At 37.4% G+C, this 19,748-nt stretch overlaps 3 protein-coding genes across 7 annotated transcripts in view; 2 read left to right on the forward strand and 1 right to left on the reverse strand.

Moving 5' to 3' along the window:
* Nucleotides 1-560: 560 nt before the first annotated feature.
* Nucleotides 561-7,235, reverse strand: mffb (mitochondrial fission factor b). 4 transcript variants are annotated; one of them, XM_081375528.1, is made up of 7 exons: nt 6,069-6,452; nt 5,398-5,609; nt 5,122-5,309; nt 4,944-5,032; nt 4,187-4,354; nt 3,066-3,153; nt 561-1,646 (listed from the first exon to the last, which is right to left on the reverse strand). In XM_081375528.1, the coding sequence occupies exons 2-7, from the start codon at nt 5,603-5,605 to the stop codon at nt 1,515-1,517; spliced, it is 873 nt and encodes a 290-aa protein (XP_081231654.1). In that variant the 5' UTR covers nt 5,606-5,609; nt 6,069-6,452; the 3' UTR covers nt 561-1,514. The 4 variants fall into 4 exon arrangements, with proteins under 4 accessions (XP_081231654.1, XP_081231656.1, XP_081231655.1 ...); XM_081375530.1 differs by lacking the exon at nt 6,069-6,452 and adding an exon at nt 7,188-7,235 and having other exon boundaries at nt 1,100-1,646; XM_081375529.1 differs by having other exon boundaries at nt 1,100-1,646; nt 6,324-6,422.
* A 590-nt stretch (nt 7,236-7,825) lies between these two features.
* ftr01 (finTRIM family, member 1) lies at nt 7,826-11,744 on the forward strand. 2 transcript variants are annotated; one of them, XM_081375125.1, is made up of 7 exons: nt 7,828-8,449; nt 8,578-8,673; nt 8,782-9,015; nt 10,146-10,305; nt 10,440-10,496; nt 10,610-10,666; nt 10,914-11,744. In XM_081375125.1, the coding sequence occupies exons 1-7, from the start codon at nt 7,865-7,867 to the stop codon at nt 11,447-11,449; spliced, it is 1,725 nt and encodes a 574-aa protein (XP_081231251.1). In that variant the 5' UTR covers nt 7,828-7,864; the 3' UTR covers nt 11,450-11,744. The 2 variants fall into 2 exon arrangements, with proteins under 2 accessions (XP_081231252.1, XP_081231251.1); XM_081375126.1 differs by lacking the exon at nt 10,610-10,666 and having other exon boundaries at nt 7,826-8,449.
* Nucleotides 11,745-13,030: 1,286 nt separating this feature from the next.
* Nucleotides 13,031-19,748, forward strand: part of greb1l (GREB1 like retinoic acid receptor coactivator) — a 57,047-nt gene continuing 50,329 nt past the window's right edge. The window contains exon 1 of the mRNA XM_081373744.1: nt 13,031-13,116. The gene's annotated coding sequence lies outside the window, so the exon portion shown is untranslated. The remainder of the gene's footprint in view (nt 13,117-19,748) is intronic.

Here is a 19,748-nt window from a genome sequence, read left to right on the forward strand (position 1 = left end):
CACAGAAAGGCCAAGAATGTCCTTACCCGGACAGCAACATAGTGTCGGCCCAGATCCGGCCCACGTCTGGTACACGTGGATTCCACACGGCCCAGATGTGGGCCGGATCTGGGCTGACGCTATGTTGCTGTATTAAAATGTCATATTTTACTTGGAAAATTATTACATTTTGTAAAAAAGAAAGAAAGAAGAAAAGTCAGTTAGCAGTGACCTTAGCAAGCTGTGACAATTATATTTCCCCCACCAAGTGCCAAGTGCCAACTGTTAATTAAATAATTTACAAAACACTTTAAATTATATTCAATTACAAGAATTTGTCACAATTATTGTGTTGTTGCCTCGATTTGAACACTTCATGACGTGAGATGCTAATAAACAGTCATTTTTACTGTTGTGATGAAACATTCAAAGTCTTCAGTCTGCATGTTTACATAAACCAACAAATAATATCTCATACAAAATGACTAGATTGCAAAATGAACTGCTACGACTGTATGCCAGTGACAAGGCTTACATTAAAATTAAACAAACAATTATATTGATGTCTAAAGCAACTTTTTGAGATGTGTGTAATCTTTATTTAGGGGTTTCCCCAGCAAATATCGATAGACAGTTAGTAGTTACGTGTAAATGGTATTGAAACTATTATCCCCGGCTAACAGCTGGACAGACACTGCATAGCTGGAGGATAAACCATGTGACAGGAACCCCGTGGCTCAAGGGCAAAACATGCAGATGAACTGATGTGTCCTGAAAATGACTGCATTTGTTGCAGAAGTGTTCAAAATGATGTCACTTAGCAGTGTTCTGTGACTTCAGCAAGCTGTGATATTTAATATACTGTACGTTTTTTTTTTAATGCTGAGCATCAGCAACTGTTATAGATATTTTGTTTAAGAAAAGATAGATCTATTATTCATTTGCTTTAAAACAAGTGTTGCACGTTTGCTCCCATTGATCATTGAAGGAAGATACACTACTTTAGGATATTTAACGCAGTGGCATGTATGCTCAGATATTAATAAAATATTTAAAATGAATAAAAATCAAGAGGATAGACTTCTTGTGATCAAGAGTCTGAAATTCAGTGACAAGCAATACAGTTTATGCATTTCACACTTTAATTCTTTGGTGATCCCACAACTTTAAATATGTTCTTGCATAAATAATAACTGAAAGATGAGTACAAACTTTCATGCATTCACAAAAATGGAATGTCTAATGAAATATTACGAACATTTACATCTTTACATCACGTTGCACTGGACCATCAAACTATTCATACAGAACAATTACAAAAACAGTATACAATCGGAAATGCAAAAACTTAAAAATCACCACATTTCTTAGAGCATAATTAGACCTGTTATTGAAAGCAGTGCAACTGTTATAGTATTATTTTAACCCTTAACTAACAGAAAAGTCTGAGAATGAGAAAATACCTAATATACAATGTGACTGAAGTGTCTTTTATTTTGTTAGACCCTCTAAGGATGAGTGGAAAAGAGGGGTGTTTAGCGACGGAGCCAGATCCAGGAGTTGACCAGCCAGAACGCAACAGTGAGGGAGTACATGACCATTTCCCGCTTGGCTCGCTCTTTATTCTCGTGCTCCAGTAGCTGCAGTCTTCGATTCAGCTTGATGATCTGTTCAGTAAATCAAAACACATGATTGATCATGCATGTGATCAGCTAAGGATGAAAACTGAGAAGGAAAATTATTATATATGCACTATTGTACCGTAAATAATAATATTTTTATTTTGCAGAACAACAATAAAACTACAATACTAATTCATTTGGCTGTCTTCATTTTTTGCTTTCAAACATTAAACCATATAGCTTTTATTTTGGCGGATAAGACGCAGGGAGACCTTAAAGCTTTTCTTTTGTTGAAAATAAACGATTATAATGATACATTTGGGAAGATTTTCAAATGCACACAATAAGCGACATCTCTGATGATGCGTTTACTGGCGCGAGGGCGGGACAACCTGTCACTCACATGACATCACAGCAATGGCAAACCACAACCATCCAATCAATTCCTGAAGGAGAAAAATATGGAAGCTTGTTTCCGCCACGGAATAAAACAGTTTAAAAGATAATTGCGACTTTTTTCCTCACAATTGCGAGTTTACATCCTGCAATTTTGACTTTTTTTCTCTCAGAATTGCTAGATATAAACTTGCAACAGCGAGTTTATATCTTGCCATTCTGAAATTTTTTCCTGCAATTGCGAGTGTATATCTCTGTATAATTCTGGGCTCTCTGTAAAATTATATGTAATTTATAATTCTGATTTCTTTTCTCAAATTTGTGATTTATAAAGTCCAATTCAGAGGAAAAAAAGACAGATTTTTTCCCCTCAGAATTGCAAGATATGAACCGGCAATTCCGCTGAACAAAAGTAAGAATTGCGAGATCGCAATTAGCAATTAGCTTTTTTTATTTTTCATTCTGTGGCGGAAACAAGCTTCCATAGATATACATCACAATAGGGAAGAAAAGACTATTGCAACTTCCGTTTCATGCCGCCTTTGAATGTATTTGAAAATGCAGCTGTTTTTTCCCCCTCAGAAATCACGTGGGCCATACTTTTTAAAGTCCAACTGAAATCAAAATTGACCCTATTTACTTTGTTAGCGCATATTACTAGTCTTGTGGTGAAAAATTAATCCGTGCAAGTTAATACACAGAAAAAAATAGTTTGCTGTCATAATCTTTAATCAAAGTCTGAAAAGTTACTTCCGGTCTGGAATGGCGTTCCTTCTCTGATGACGTAGGTTTGACGGCTTGGGTTGGGAAACGCTTAACCACTCCCCTCAAACCGTTAGTCTGCTATGAGTGAGAGATGGAGAGGAGGAGCGCTAGAGTAAAACCCTGCCCTCTGTTCAATATTCCTTTCCACTGGGAAATACGTCACAACACTGGAGAAAAGTCGTTTGCAACTTCCGGTTCACGCGGACTTTAAGTAGGAAAATACAAAATAAGGAAAAATCACATCCCTGACTTATGGACATTTTGTTATGGACACAAGTTACAGGCAGAGGAGTTAGACATTACCTGTCGTCGCAGTGAGGCAGCGTCTGTTAAGACAACATCATCCCCAGTGTTCTCCAGACCTAGATCAAAAGTCACAAGAGCTGTCCGACTACACACACACAAACAAAAACATTTGATTAGAAACAGGGTTTTTTAATTTCCTTAAAAATGGATTAAAAATTATGAATTTAAAGGAACACTCCACCGTTTTTTTAAATAGGGCTTATTCACCTTCTTTCCTACATTTAGATAGGTGGGCAAATGCATTTTTGTCTCAGTGCATGGATTGTTTTAGTTTGACAGGGTCGGCGCTAGCTTAGCTTAGCATAATGAATGGAATCCTTTGTTGCCAGCTAGCATGTCCTGAGTAAAAGTGATATAAAAATTTAAAAAACCCACCTAATTACTTCTTGTGGCCTGCGTATTCACAACAAGTACAAATAGCGATGCAGATTAACACTAGGCGATTTCCTATGCAGATATTGACTTGGGACTATATTAGGGGGAAGCACAGGCGAAGCACTGCTACTTGGGCGCAGAGATATCACGCCCAAGTAGCAGTGCTTCGCCTGTGCTTCCCCCTAATATAGTCCTTAATATTTAAGTCAATATCTGCCTAGGAAATCGCCTAGTGTTAATCTGCATCGCTATTTGTACTTGTTGTGAATACGCAGGCCACAAGAAGTAATTAGGTGTTTTTTTTATATCACTTTTACTCAGGACATGCTAGCTGGCAACAAAGGATTCCATTCATTATGCTAAGCTAAGCTAGCGCCGACCCTGTCAAACTAAAACAATGCATGCACTGAGACAAAAATGCATTTGCCCACCTATCTAAATGTAGGAAAGAAGGTGAATAAGCCCTATTTCAAAAAACAGTGGAGTGTTCCTTTAAATAGCTTAAAGGTGCAGTAATCGATTTTCTGAGAAACACTGTTGATATTTGAAATCACGCCCCCCACTGCTGATTGGCTACAAGTGTGTTGTGGTGCTCGGTTCGACACACTTTCGACAGCCTTTCTCAGAAATCGCTTACTGCACATTTAATAAGCATGCATTTGACTTTTTTCTACTATTCACACACACATTTATACTTTACATATGCATAATTAAAAGAGATGCATCATTTGGGAAGAGCCCACCTGCGGTGGCTGTCGTCCAACACCTCCAGGACCTGTTGGTAAGCCCTGCGAGTCGTGTTCTTGATGTAGGCAAGGACACCAGTGGCACTATTTAAGTTCTGACCGTCCTCAGGGCTGATGAGAGGGGGACAAGTTCGGACGGGAACACGGGATGGAGACGGGCTTGCACTAACAGAGAGAGACGTGATTGTGACACATGAATCGCACATGGACAGACTTGCAGACAACACGAGTGTGGCTAGACTCACTATCTGATATAAAAACACAACATGTCTAAATGTGTCTACATAAAATTTCCAAACAGAAATCCACAAAGTAGAAGTCACAGAGCAGTTAGCTGTATGTGCAGCTTGATTCTCGCAGTTCTAAAACTATATAGTGGAAAAACAAATCCTACTATTTTATTGCCACATTTATTTTTATAATTATTATGCATGCAGGGTTTATACCCTCATATTAATAGAAACATGTGTGTGTGTATATATATATATATATATATATATATATATATATATATATATATATTAGAAAAATCTTGTTAAAATGTGAGCAACAAATATGATGCATCAGGCTTTTGAGGAATGTTTATAACTGTATATTAAATAAACTGTTTCATAAAACATTTTTATTATCATTTCATATTTACAGGGTTAAGAATTAAAAAGTGTTGGAAAAATATATGATCAGATATCAACTTGTCTAATAATTATGCACATACTGTAGTTTCACAGTACCAAGTTAGTGTATTTTTACTCACAATTCATGTTTGTTTATCTGTCCGTTGCGATGCATTGCTGAGTTCTCACTCCTACAGCGCTCCCGTCTTGACCTAAAGTGAGATCGCATCTGTGAAGAGAGGGACAACAGCTCTCAACTTCAGAAGTCAGGATGACAGGATTATTCAAAGTTTTTCATTTTCCTGATTCCTTTGTTACCTCGTCTCTTGGCTGGGCAGTGGAGTTGCCTGCTGGCTCTGAATCTGGCTCTGGCTCGAGGAAGTCCAGAGGTTGATCATTGAGGGTGAGAACCCGTGGTGGGGTCTTCAGTTCAACCGTCTCTAGTGGCGTAGACTGGATCAAATCCAGATCTCTGGGTCTCCCGAAACGGGCGTCATTGCTATCTCCTTGATAAGTTAAAATTGGGCATTAGTTGGCTGTTGCTTTCTTTAACATTTCATTTACTTAAAACCCACACCATGACTTTGCTAATACCTGCAATTACAATCCTTTCTGGCACATGCATCATAGTACTGTGGGATGCGTCGAGAAGGGGACCAGATGGTTCCTCTGATGAGCTGGAGGAAATCTTTAGCCTCTCTGGGATCCGCATCTGTTGACTGATGCCCTCTGTATATTCTAGCTCATAATGGATGCGGTTTATCTCTGCCATATCAGCAGAGATGAAGTCAGTCTCACTCATTCACCTATAGACAAGCACAGAGAACCACACAATAAATTATCCACCATTCTCAAGATTTGTTTTACAAACAATGTTTTGATCAGGATAGAACAAATCTATACTGCCACGATAAGGGATGGTAATAAAATCTCGAATAACCTTAATGATAATATCCAACTAAAAATCATTATATCGAATGGGGTTTCAGATAATTGAAGCATATTAATCGCCTCGAATGGAAATATAAACGATTACGTGTACACTGAGAACCATATTTGGACACCCGTAATGAAAGCTCTTTCATGTTTTACATACAAATTGGTAGGAATTGATATCTCCGACATTATATATACATGTTAAGATCAATAGCAACAGTATCATGAACCTTAGTGAAACCACGCTTGCTGTTGTTTACATTTCAGAAAGAAATCAGTAACGTTACGTTTGTCGAAACAGTAATAGTGCAAAAACCTTGGATATTTACCCGTTTACTCAATAACTGTCTGCACCTCGATTGCAACAAATGTGTCGGATTTAGATTACAGCCTTATCAGGCTATAAATATTTCCATTTAACCACTGTAAGTCGCGTTGGTAAGCAACATAAAATGTACAGCTGCTCTGCTGCTGCTAACTGTCAAGTGGCTAATTAACGCGCTCATTAGTTTTTAAAGAATTTTATTTTTGCGAGTGATCATAATTAACTGCATTTATTTGTTTAATGTTGTACACACACACACCGTCGGAAGACCATTTGATATCTTTATTTTAACAACGTTTATCGGCTAGACATTGCTGTATTCACTCATTTCCGGTTAGCATTTTCACGCACTACGACCTCTTTGCCATGTAATGCGTCACGAATTTACGAATCCTACTATGGGGAAAGCTTGGCTTATGAATAAGGTGACGTGCCTGAAAGCTTGAGCAAGGTTACCAAGCAACGTCGGCAGATCCTAATTAATATTCATAACCAATGCATTTGCCATAGTAATGATTAAATGTCATAATGGGAAAAAACCTTTACAGTCTATGGAAAAAACACGCGTTCGAGTTGATTTGAGTTAGATTGAGGAATTTAGTTATGCTAAAATTACTTAAATTGAATTATTCAAAGTATGTAGAAAAATACAGAAACATTCCCTCAAATGACTAAAAACATGAGTAGTGTTCAGGTTAAAGAGGAAAAAGTAGGCTATAGGCTACTATTAAATGAGAATTAATTAATCAACACGTACGTCAGCACTGGTTAAGTCCTCAGAAAACAAACGTAAAATTCACACCAAATGTACTATGGGATTCTCGTGGTCTTTGTCCGTCAATTTAATGTCAGAATGGTTTGTCTAAAGGGGTGCGACTCTAAAACCTCCTTTTTGGCATTATGTCTGTTAAGAACTGCACAAACGAGCACATATGTTTTCCCATAACTGCTCATATAAAAATGAATGAGGGCTAGATTTAACACCATGTGTTAGTATTAAATTATTGTATTTACCAGATGGTTACCATATCAACTTCTCAACTGTATTTAGCTATAGTCTAATGTCATTCTGGGGTGGCTGTTTGAGGAAGCTTTTTTATATTATTAATAGCATATACTTTACGATAATGGTGCGTTCAAGTCCTCCTGGGAAGTTCGTACGTACGAGGTCGTACGTGTTTACGACGGCATGTGCGTAAATCACTTTCGTTGGAGTAAGATGGCGGAGTAGCCTACTTTCTCTTAATTAATTACACAAAAATACAGTAAGGTTCTTAAACTCCTGATCTTGAAAATGAAGAACAAAGAAATGTGCATTAGGTGTACTTTTTTTTATAATGTTTTTAATTCATTTACTAAGCCACACTGCCAACTTTATCGTTACATATAATGCCTTCATATTCTGTGCCGGTAATAGCTTGCTGCGCTGTAAATAGAAAAGCCTGACAATATCACATTTTGTGGTATTCCGCCATGTTTCTCAGTGACACGCCCACCTCGTAAAGATCGGGGCTATCCCGAGCTCCCCACTGGTTTTTATGACATTGTGGTGGCGTTCAAGTGCGTTCAACTCGTAAATACGATCTATACGAGAAGACTTGAATGCGCCATAATATAATTTTTTTTTTTATTACCATTTACTGTTACATACCACCATTTCAAATACGTAACATGGACAATATGTAAATATAACAGTGGTAAGCGAGCCAAACCTCACAGTCACAGACATCTCTTTTGCACACGTCACTGAAACACATAACCAGGAAGTTGCATGTGTGTGGGTGTATTGTATACAGCGAAATGGCAGAAGCCAGTTTTTCTCAGGACCAGTTCAGCTGTCCAGTTTGTCTGGATGTACTGAAGGATCCAGTGACCATTCCCTGTGGACACAGTTACTGCATGAGCTGTATTACAGACTGCTGGATTCAGGAGGATCAGAAGCTAATCTACAGCTGTCCTCAGTGCAGACAAACCTTCACTCCTAGACCTGCTTTATGTAAGAATGTTATGATTGCTGAGATGGTAGAGAAACTAAAGAAGACAAATTTACAAACAGCCTGTCCTCCTCAAAGTTACGCTGGACCTGGAGATGTGGGTTGTGACGTCTGTACTGGAAGAAAATACAAAGCCGTCAAATCCTGTGTCGAGTGTCTGAACTCTTACTGTCAAAGTCATCTTGAACAACATGAGAGTTTCTTTAAAGACAGGAGACACAATCTGATGGATCCCACCAGACGACTCCAAGAGATGATCTGCCCAAAACACAACAAACAGCTGGAAATCTACTGTCGTACTGACCAGCAGTGCATTTGTTATCCATGTTTGATGGATGAACATAAAATCCACGACACTGTAACAGCTGAAACTGAGAGGACAGAGAAACAGGTATGAATGGAAGTCAGTGTGCCAATGCTAATGCTAACAACAATAATAAATGCTAATGCACAGTGTTGTTATTCCTGCAGTTTTATGTATTATTTCTGAGCTTTTACAGCTTTTTTGTTTTCCTACAGAGGCTTTTGGGAGAAACACAGAGAAAGTTCCAGCAGGGAATCCAGGAGAGACAGAAGCAGCTCCGAGAACTGAGGGATGCTGTGAAGTCTCAAAAGGTAAGTTTTGAGCAGTTTAAGGTCACTTTCAGCTGCACTAAAGCTACTTGTGGGTCTCAAGCTGTGTGAGGCAACAGTAAGAGTTTATTGTGATCTGTGTCCTGACAGCGCTCTGCACAGGGAGCAGTGGATGAGTGTGAGAGGATCTTTACTGAGCTCATCCGCTCCATTGAGAGAAGCCGCTCTGAGGTGACAAGGCTGATCAGAGATCAGGAAAAGGCTGCAGTGAGTCGAGCTGAAGGACTCTTGCAGCAACTAGAGCAGGAGATTGATGATCTGAAGAGGAGAGATGCTGAGCTGGAGCAACTTTCAAACACAGATGATCACGTCTATTTCCTGCAGGTGACCCAATGACGTAATAGCTATTATGTATCCTTTATTTGTTCAAAATACATTAAAAAGGCAATTCACTGATACGATGACTTAAGTACACCTCTTCACTGCATACCCTCATTACTGTGTGTCAAGGTCAATAAGTCTAAGTTAAACTAGGTTCTCATTCAGTCAAGTCACCCAAAACAGACTACTCTATCTATGGGCAATTCCACCCTCATGTGACTTCTCTTTGGTCACACTGCATCATCAAAGTTTTAACACATACTTTTGTGAAGTACTACCACAATATCACTATACCAAATATAGCTTATGTGGCTAGACAAGCAGGGGCTGTGTTATCGGAATCACTTGGGTAGGAATATTCAAGGGTTGCGGGGACATTGCAGAGCATGTTTAAAGGTGATGATACACAGGGCAACTTTTTGAGCAATGTTGCTGGGCAATCTTGCAGAGCGATTGTTGCTTGGGCACTTTCCCATTGGGCAATACATTTCTATCTGGTTAATTTAGATCGGTCGTGGGCCTTGTGTCTCATCTGGTTTCCCGTTGACGGCAACATTGCCCAGCAACATTGCTCAAAAAGTTGCCCAGTGTATCATCAGTCTTTTACCCTTAGAGTTGTCTGAAAAAGTACGTCCAGTTAGCCAGTGTAACCTCGGTTTTCTGAGGGAAAGAAGGTTGACGCAGACCAGAGGTGCCCTAGAATTCTGGCCATCTTTCAAAGCGTATAATTCTAAGTATGAATGGGCCGCCAGTTCCCGCTGCCGAAGGTAAGTTTTTAAGAAGAGCTTCAAGGTCCAATGTTGTCATGAATTCTATAAGTTGATGCTTAGTTCTGTGTTCTCATTAGCCTATAAAAGTAATCACAAACAGGTTCAGCAAGAAGATTTATCTTAAGGTACTTGACACATATTCAAGTTTGGCCTGAATGTCTGGGCAACTCTCCTGTGTCGATTGTCCAGTCTGTAATAGTATGCAGATGAATGGACAAGGGTAGCCCAGTCAGGAAATCCTTGATTTGATGGTATAATCTGCTGCTGATTGGAAACTATCAAGTTTTCTCTAGGAGTCTAAAGCGCTCGATTCATGTAATTCTTTTGTATCTTTATTGTACATATTTTTTTCTTTTTCTGTAGAGGTTTGAGTACATCGCTGCACCTCCTGAATCTGGAGACTTACACAGCATCACTGTGAGTTCTCTCCTCTCTTTTCAAGATGTGGCGAAGTCAATCTCTCAACTGAAGGAAAAACTAGAGGGTTTCTGTATAGAAGAGGTTGAAAAGATCTCTAATGGAGGTAAAGTACCTGTAGCACATTCATTTACTCTCAGAAATAGGTCTGGCATCATGAAACATGTAGAAGAATCAAAAATCACTAAATATTTTTTTTTTTTAAATGGAAATTGCAATTATGTCTGTTTATTTCCATAGTGACATGTATTGAAACTCCTACTAATGAACCCAAGACCAGGGAACAGTTTCTTCAGTGTAAGGCATTTTAAAGTGTACACACACACACACAAGAATAAAAAAATACTAAATATATATATATATATATATATATTTATGGAAATTGCAATTAGGTCTGTTTATTTCCATAGTAACATGCATTGAAACTCCCACTAATGAACCCAAGACCAGGGAACAGTTTCTTCAGTGTAAGGCATTTTAAAGTGTACACACACACACACACACACTAATGAACTGCACAGTCTGTTGCCATAAGGGCATTTAAGTAAATTATTAAATTAAAAGAACGCTGTAATTATGCAAATCACATGTAAAGTAAAGTAAAATAAATTTTACTGTAAATACATGAAACAGACTCGCACACTTAGAAACATGCATGCATTCACGACTATCTAACAAACATTGAACGAACTGATTGTGTTTTATCTTCATCAGATTCTCATCAGCTCAATCTGGATTCAAACACAGCAAATCATTTCCTCCTTCTTTTGAAAGACAACAGTGTGGCTACTTACATTAACACTCCTCAGCGCTATCCTGCACATCCAGACAGATTTGATTGTTGTTTGCAGGTGTTGTGTAAAGAGAATGTGTGTGGACGTGGTTATTGGGAGGTTGAGTGGAGTGGGAGTAAAGGTGTGTTTATAGCAGTGTCATATAAGAGCATTGGCAGGAAGGGAGGGAACAGTGAGTATGTATTTGGATTTAACAATCAGTCCTGGGGTTTGTTCTGCTCTCCCTCCAGTTACTTGTTCAGGCACAATAACGTAGAGACTGAGCTCCCTGTGTCTTCCAGATCTTCTAAAATCGGAGTGTATGTGGATCACAGTGCAGGAACTCTGTCCTTCTACAGCGTCTCTAACACATTGACCCTCATCCACACAGTTCAGACCTCATTCACTCAGCCTCTCTATCCTGGGTTTGGGTTTGATTTAGGGTCAAGAGTGAAATTATGTCATCTAACAGTGTAGACGAGAGATTCTGAACAGAAAAGTCTCACATAGATTATTTTAAATTCACTGTAAAAAAAAAAAAGTTGCTGCCTTAAATTTTTAAGTACAATCAAACTGGATGTTTAAGTCATTTCAACTTAAATTACATTAAACTGACTTAAAATGACTTCAATGAGTTGAATCTTGTATATCTTATAAAAAAAAGTTGAAATGTTAAAACGTTATCATAACTTATTGATCATATAATGTTGTACAGTGTATACTATACTCTAAGTTCAAAAATGAAATTTAAATAAAAGTTTTTAAACACGGTAAAATTGTGTGTTTTTTATTATTGGTAGAAGCAGCGAAGATGTAGCCTACTTTCACATTTTGCTGGATGAAACAGACATCCGAAATTTGGGCAGTTACTAAAACCTTACTAAATGTAAATAAAAGCTAATATATTTTAGTAGTTAATGCGTGTCTCGATCAACTTTAATCTAGAGCTCCAGCAGTGGGCGCTGCATTCACGTCTATGAAAGATTGTAATTTATCAAGTGGCCCTTGTATTTGATTAAGCTTTTATGGTTTGATTTTACATCAATATGAATGATATTCAGTTGACATACCTACCACATACAGTAGCGGTTATACAGTATCAATGAATCCTGAAAAAAGTATCACAGGTTCCAAAAAAATATTAAGCAGCACAACTGTTTCCAAGATAGATAATGAATCAGCATATTATTATAATGATTTCTGAAGGATCTAATGTTGCTGAAAATTCAGCTTTGCATCAGAAATAAATTATGTTTGAAAATATATTAAAATAGAAAACATTTTTTTTAATTGTAATAATATTTAATATGATCAAATAGGCTACATGCAGGCTTGATGAGCATAAGAGACTTCTGTAAAAAAACATTAAAAATAGTAATCTTTCCAACCTTTTGACCGGCACTGTATACCATTATAAGAATTTGGTGTACATCTTGATTCAAGAGTCATTTTATGAGGTTTTCAAAATCTCTGTATTCCAGAGTCTGCCTGGAACAGCAGTTTATGACTTATTTAATTTATTTTTTTATTTATTATTTTATATCCTATAAATAAGTAGCCTATCATCCAGAATTAAAAGATTTTAATGGTTGACAAATAAAACAAAAAACAAAGCCACCAGAATTTGTACACACCATCATTATTATTATTATTTACATTATTAAATTCCCAAATAAAGCCTAAATGAATAGTTTGTCTTGCTGGTCTAGTAAGTGCACAGTCTACTAAAACGTTCTTTGTTATTAAAGCAAGACGGGAATCGAATCATTTGTTGATATTAGCTAAATTATGAAAGAGGCACGATTATTTATTTGACTTTATTGCATAATTAAGCATTGGACGTATTCAAGTTTATTGTACATTTAAAAAGTTAGATTATTATTATGAATCTTTGTAATAAGACGTCTAAAACCTCAGTTTGTCCCTGTTTGTTTCCCGGAGCTGGATGTTTTGGGCAGATGTGTACGTGACGTGACAGAACGTACAGTCAGTCCTCCTGACGTCATGTCGAGCTTCCCAGCGGCACGTCAGTCCCAGTCAGTGCGCGAGAGAGAAGATGAAGAAGTGAAATCTGATGAAGAGAAGCGAAGAGAAATCCGAGCTCTTACATCTGGACGAAACCTCTCATCTGCTCACAGAATTCGGTAAGTTATCACAAACCCGCTCATCGCATATTGTCTATTCAGAAACTGTGGGATTTAAATTTCCAATGCATGGTATAGTTCAAGGCTGAGTCAGGATTAATGCCAAACAAACAGAGTTTGGTCAAAACATGCATTCTTACTGACTGAAATAAAAGGCTTGACTCTTCTTTCTGTGTTTGCCAACAATTACGCAATATATTTACTAACCAGCAATGAAGCTTGATAGCATATCATTTGGCTCAAAACACTTATTTACAGGTGCTTACAAGACCGAAAAGATAATGATTAAATTTTAGGCGAACGCAAACTCTACTCCAATATGTTGCTAAACTTTTATGCTTTGTCAATGACAGAATCAACATGTGAATGAAATAGCGTAACTTACAGTTTATTAAACGATATTTTGTGTTTAGGGCTCATACGTCAAATTAAATCACACTAGCGGTCATAAAGTTGTTGTAGAAAATAAACAATCAAAGATAAACTGTTAAAAGCGTAAACCATCATTAGTGTGGTTGACACTTTCGTCAAAACTGAGAGCTTGCTGGACATTTGTTGTTTGTTTATCTCGGGCTCTGTTTGTTTGGGTTCGCTGCTGTCATTATTATATGGGTGAGATTTTTTAAAGCAATAAGGCTAAAACATCATTCTAGATATTTTTTTTGTTTAAATCATTTGTTTGTTTTAATTATTTGTCCTATTTTTTAAGCCTGTTGAAAGCCGTAATACAGGAGAATTAGTTATTTATACTGGAAAAATGTTCTTCAGACTAATATTTCACACAAAGACAAATATGATGATTTTAAGAAATGTTCAAAGAAAGGTTCTTGTAAACCTCGGTGAACTCAAAATGGGTCTTAAACTGCATTGCTATAACAACAACAACAACAACAAAAAACGTTTGGAACCTTTATTTTTAAGAGTTTATTATAGGTTTTGTGCATGGTCATCATTTTATAAAATAAAATGTTCTTTATTTGACTTTCTTTTAGCCAAATACTCTATATATTCACCTAATTAATATGAGGCCACAAAACTGATCATAAGTACAGTGATAATTATAAAAGAATTAGAAAATATTATAGAATGTCACATTGCAAGGTACTGCAAATTCTCTCGTTAGCTGTTATAAAGTCATGAACTGAATGATGTTTTATATATATATATAGGTGTTAAAGTGTCATATTCAGTCAGTGACCCTCAGGGAATCCTAGGTTGCATTCCTGGTGCAGTGTCTATAAACCAGTCTATCTTGACCACATTCCCATCTAAACTGGACATTCATCTGATGTTCTTCAAGGTCCCATGACCTGAAGGTTTAAAGTCAATGTTTTGGTCACATTCCTCTGTCCTCGCGGCCTCATTCTTTCCCACCCCCTGAACATTTCTGCTCGGTGGCCTTAGAGGTCACAGACACTTCGGAGCCTAAGTCAAAAGCCAGCTACGAGAAAGCTGGACTCCTAAACATGCATTTGGTAATGAAACTGAAAGTCAACCTCAGAAAGCTGTCATTGCTATCATACAACTGACTTCTTTTTCATGAAGTAAATTCCACTTTTCTGATGACCTATAGCTGAATTGATGAAAAATACAATAAAATTATGGTGAAGTCCGCATTAAACAACATTTTCAACCAATTTTGTTTCTCTAAAATTGACCTTTTTATATATATGTACTTATTTTATAAAATATAATTTATTCCTGTGATGCAAAGCAGAATTTTCAGCATCATTACCCCAGTCTTCATTTGATGCTCAAGAAACATTTCTTATTATTATCATCAGTGTTGAAAACATTTTGGGGAATTAAAGGGGTCATGACGAGAAATCAAATTTGCCTTCATGTTTTGACTTATTAAAGGTCTTTGAACCATTAAAACATTCTGCAAGTTTCATAGCTTAAAGTGTACTCCTCATTATAAACAAAGCATTTATTTAATCAAGCGCCAAAAACAGCTTGTTTTGATATTGCGGGTTCTGTGACATCACATGGGCAAATATATTTGTATATGACTGCCTCCAGAGCAAGACATAGGCTGCATCCGAAATCGAAATCGCATACTTCCCTACTAGTAGGCGAGAAACAGTATGTGACAAAGAAGTTTGTCCGAATTCACAGTACTCATAAAAGAGTAATCAAAAAATAACCGGATGACGTACTTCTTCCGGCAAGATTCTGAAGTGTGCATAAGATGACCACTTAGCTATCCCATGAGGCCATGGGAGAGGATTTGTGAATGGCAGTGAAGTGACGTAACTGACGCTGGTAAGTCACATGACAGTGACAACATGGCGACACAGTGCATTTTGAGTGTCAGGATCCCACAATTTACCCATTCGTTCCAGCCTGTATCCACTTTTGTGTCCTTAAACGCTTGTTTTTTGGGGTCGACAGATTATAAAAACTTATTTCTGGGTTTTTTAGCTTGTTTGCTGTACACCTTGTCACATAGCAAATTGTTTTTTTGTTATAAGTCAGAAATGACAAGGAGGCAGCTTCCCGCAATGCAAAGTCAATGGAGACAGTTGGATTGCCCCCCCCCCCCCCCTCGGTGTGGGCGTGGCCTAAATGCGCTCTGTCTCTATTGATGAATAGTTATACATCATCGCACAATATGCACCGCCCACTGGCATCCAGTCACCTAGCGGCTGACGTTTGCCTACACTGAATGTGAGCGTGAGCAAATAGAACCCATTATAATCACTGACGCTGTCTACACTGGATACATTATACAGATGTGCATTCAGTTTCTGACATACTCCACACGCTTGAGTCTGTCGACAACAGGACAAATGGAAGAGAGTGTAAGAACTTTCGCTTTGACAGTTTAAACAGCTAGTTTGCATCTCTGTACAGACTTCAGAAGGATCCCAGCGTCTGAAACAAGCAGCTTTTTAGATGAGTTGAAGAAGAACCCTTGGGAGAAACCGAGGCTCAAGTGAGGTCAGGTTGTAATCAAGATGGCATTGGTCAGGTATTAAGTTATACACTCTCTGTGCAATCAGTCTTTAGTGGTAATTCAATCTGGTTCCTCCTGCTTCTAATTTACCACTCTAGGGTGATTAGTAAGCCAGACCAACTGGCTAAGATGCCACTTTATCAGCACGAGCTTAGAGCTTATGAAAGTGTGAGTCCTTGCTTGATTGGCTTAAAAGACAAGGTTTGCTGGGTGGCCTTGTGCTGGAGGCATGTGCAGTTGTGTCCCTTGGCGGAGCCTTTAGGTCAGGGGTCTTGGACGGTGACCATCTGGACCTTTAGGGGGTGGTTTCCTAAGATGAGGCCTTTGTTTGCCCAAAACAATTGGAAGTTAATCTGGAGGAGATAAGAATAGCCTCTGTTACATTGCTGCCATCAGCCGGTCTTCACGTAGCATGTAAGGAGACATCTCTTTCTCTCACTTAAAAGAGGTTTTGACTGACTGGCTTCCCTTTTTTGGAGGGGTGGAGAAAGAATAGTGTTACTTTCCAGGAGTCAAGGTTCTGATCTTGTGCTGCCCTTTTGGTGGGTTGAACTATTGCTGGGAGATTTAACTAGAAAATTACTGATTAACAAGTCTTGGTATTTTTAGACCGTTTGATGATACTCAATGTCAGTTTGTATATTCTCTCTGAAATTTCTTTAAATTGTGTGTTTTGTTCACAAAGGAATCAAAATTTACACTAAACGCCACTGTAGCCAAATAAATTCAAACTGTTTAATGTCATGATGAAACGGAAGTAGTGACAGATATGTCTTTCTTTATGAGATTTTTAATCCCAGGGCCATTTAACTGTAAAATGATGCAGTCTTTGTTAAAGGGTTAGTTCACCCAAAAATGAAAATTCTGTCATCATTTACAATCTCTTTATGAACTTTTTGAAGCGTCAAAGTGGTAGTTGCGTAGACTCTCAATGGAGGGACAGAAATCGCTCAGATTTCATCAAAAAGATCTTCATTTGTGTTTCAAAGATGAATGAAATTCTTACGCGTTTGGAGCGACATGAGGGTGAATTGATGACAGAATTTACATTTTATGGGCGAACTAACACCTTAATAGGCTTTCATTCTGTTGGCAAGGCTTCAAAATGAAAAACAATTTTACCAGATGGCAGCTTTTTCTCATGTTTTGCCTATGAAGCAAATACTCGCTATTTTCCTATTCCTATATAGTGTTTGTATGTGTGTACTAAAAAAAAGTTGTTTGTGACAGTGTGTGTTTGTGCATGTATTGTTTGAGAGAGAGAGAGAAATTATACTGTAGTGCAAATCACAAATCCTATACCAGTGGAGCTTTGCTGGCATCTAATAGAAAATGTTTTGTACTGCAACCAAACAAAATCTCACTGAAAGCTCAGTTTTTGAGATATCAGCCTCAAATTTTGAATACAACTGGTTTAGATTTATGGCTTTGCTTTTCTAGCAGTTTTTGAGTTCAACATGTTTTATTAATTATATATTTTATATAAAATATTGCTCATATATCATTTTCATAAACTAAAACCTCTAGCTTTCTTTTGTTTCACTTTTTAAACTTTTTTTTTTGCTTCAACAATGATCTGCCAGGCCTTCTGTAAAATAAGACCAAACTTAAGTCTGTGCTCCCAAGCTTCAAATGTTTATGGCATTTTTGTCCTCTAAGGATATCAGCGTAACTCGCACAAGGGCTAATTTCATTAAAATCTTTGAAATTGTGATATCATTATTCACAATGTTGCCCAGTTTTAAATCCTCATAAATCATTGAGAATAAGTTGTAGATATCATACCCACCAACTGTTTTCACACACTGTCTAGGTTTTTGAAAAGCTTCTGTTTTTTAAAATGTCATGTAAAGTAATTGCTCAGTGTTGCATCAGTTCAAAACTCTACACACAGTGCTCTCATATCTTCATAGACATGCTTATCAAGGATAATGGGTTCAGCTAACCAGCTCCCTTGGTTGCATTTTGGCCCGTCAGCTTTTAAGACAGCAACCGTCACTCCTCTTCCTGAAGTCCATTCATCCTGAGTTTAAATTCATCATGGTTCCAAAGGCCCGACTGAAAAGAGAGCCAAGGATTGTTTGCTGTTTGTTGGTTGCCAATAATTATGCAGACCTTCACTCTAAAGCTCTTGTCCATGGTTATACATGAAACCCTTTGTCTCTGTGGGCCAGGAACCTGCAGGGAGCACACAAAGGTTCTGCTGAAAGCTGCTTGACATCTCCTACATAGATAACACAGCTGAGCTGAATGTGACTTAGACCCTTCATTGTTGATTGATTTCTTATTTTTAGTTTTCCTGTTACCACGGTAACAGTTTTACAAGGCCTTCCCCTCAGTGATATTAAATGTACTCTTTCTTTCTTTCTTTTATTATGTTTTGACATGACCATGTGTGTGCTGGTCTTCTTTCTGTCATAACAGAAGGGGGTTGGAAGAAAATCTATTATAAACTACATTGGATATCCATAATGTCAAGAGGGGCCGGCGTTCAGTATCCAGTATTGATCTGTGTAACACGATGATCAATCACTGAACAAAGAAGAGCAAAACCAGCACACAATTAAGTTGCTTAAATTACCATTATAATTATAGATGCTGTTTCTCTCATTTCTTCCTGGTGGTGATTTATAGTGTCACTTTTTGGACAGTTAATCAGTTGATGGCAAATGCTTGGTGTTTATGCAGTTGTTTCATTTTTGTAGATCGCTGTTATTTAAAAATAGTCAGAAAAAAAAATCAAAAGAAAATCATTGTCTAAAGAAATCGAAGCCTATTATGACATTATATTCATGAAAATTAAGCACATTTTCCTTTCAATTGTCCATATTGAAATGGCAAAAATACTAATTTGAATGATTTCTGTAGTAGAGTCATTATACATTATTTAATATATTATTTACATATTCATATATCATGGTATCATTTGTTGTACTGCCTTTTATTTGTGTTTAAATTATTGCATGATAATCACCATTAAGTATAATTAAAATAAAAATAAAAACTTGCCAGATGCATTATTTTAATGAGAATTTGGGTAGAACTGTCTTAAAGATAATCTTACAATACTAATTTTCATTTGATTAAGCTTACTTAAAATTCCCTCAAAAATTTTAAATCTGTTAATCGGCAAGTCTGCCTTTAGATTTTTGCATTGAAACAAAGGTAACACTTCTATTAATTGGTTGGTTGGACACTGTGTAATGATGATAAATTGAAAATAGCCAAAAACTGGATAATGGTCTATCAATACTTTTTTTTTTTTTTTTTACAGTATACTAACTTAAAGGGATAGTTCACTTTGAAATTAAATTTTGGTATGTTCTAGCTTACCTCAAGGGCATCCAAGATGTAGTTTTTTTTTTTCTGCAGTAGTTTCAATTTTGATATTTTTAGGTCAAACTGTTCTTGTCTGTCAGTCATTTAATGCAGGTCTATGGTCACTGTCTCAAAGAGCATGCACTGAGTCCAAATTAAAACAATTCTCCATCGTCCAAATTAAACAATTCCCCATCGTAAGTACACATTGTTGGCCTAAGACACGAAACGAGCGGTTTGTGTGAGAAAACGAACAGTATTTATATCGTTTTTACCTCTTGTACACATCCGAGATCACGTCCGGCGCTTGCGCAGACTAAGCCAGAATGCGCGCACACGTCACACACCAGGAAGC

This window comes from Scardinius erythrophthalmus (assembly GCF_964197995.2).
Source record: "Scardinius erythrophthalmus genome assembly, chromosome: 9".
NCBI lineage: Eukaryota > Metazoa > Chordata > Actinopteri > Cypriniformes > Leuciscidae > Scardinius > Scardinius erythrophthalmus.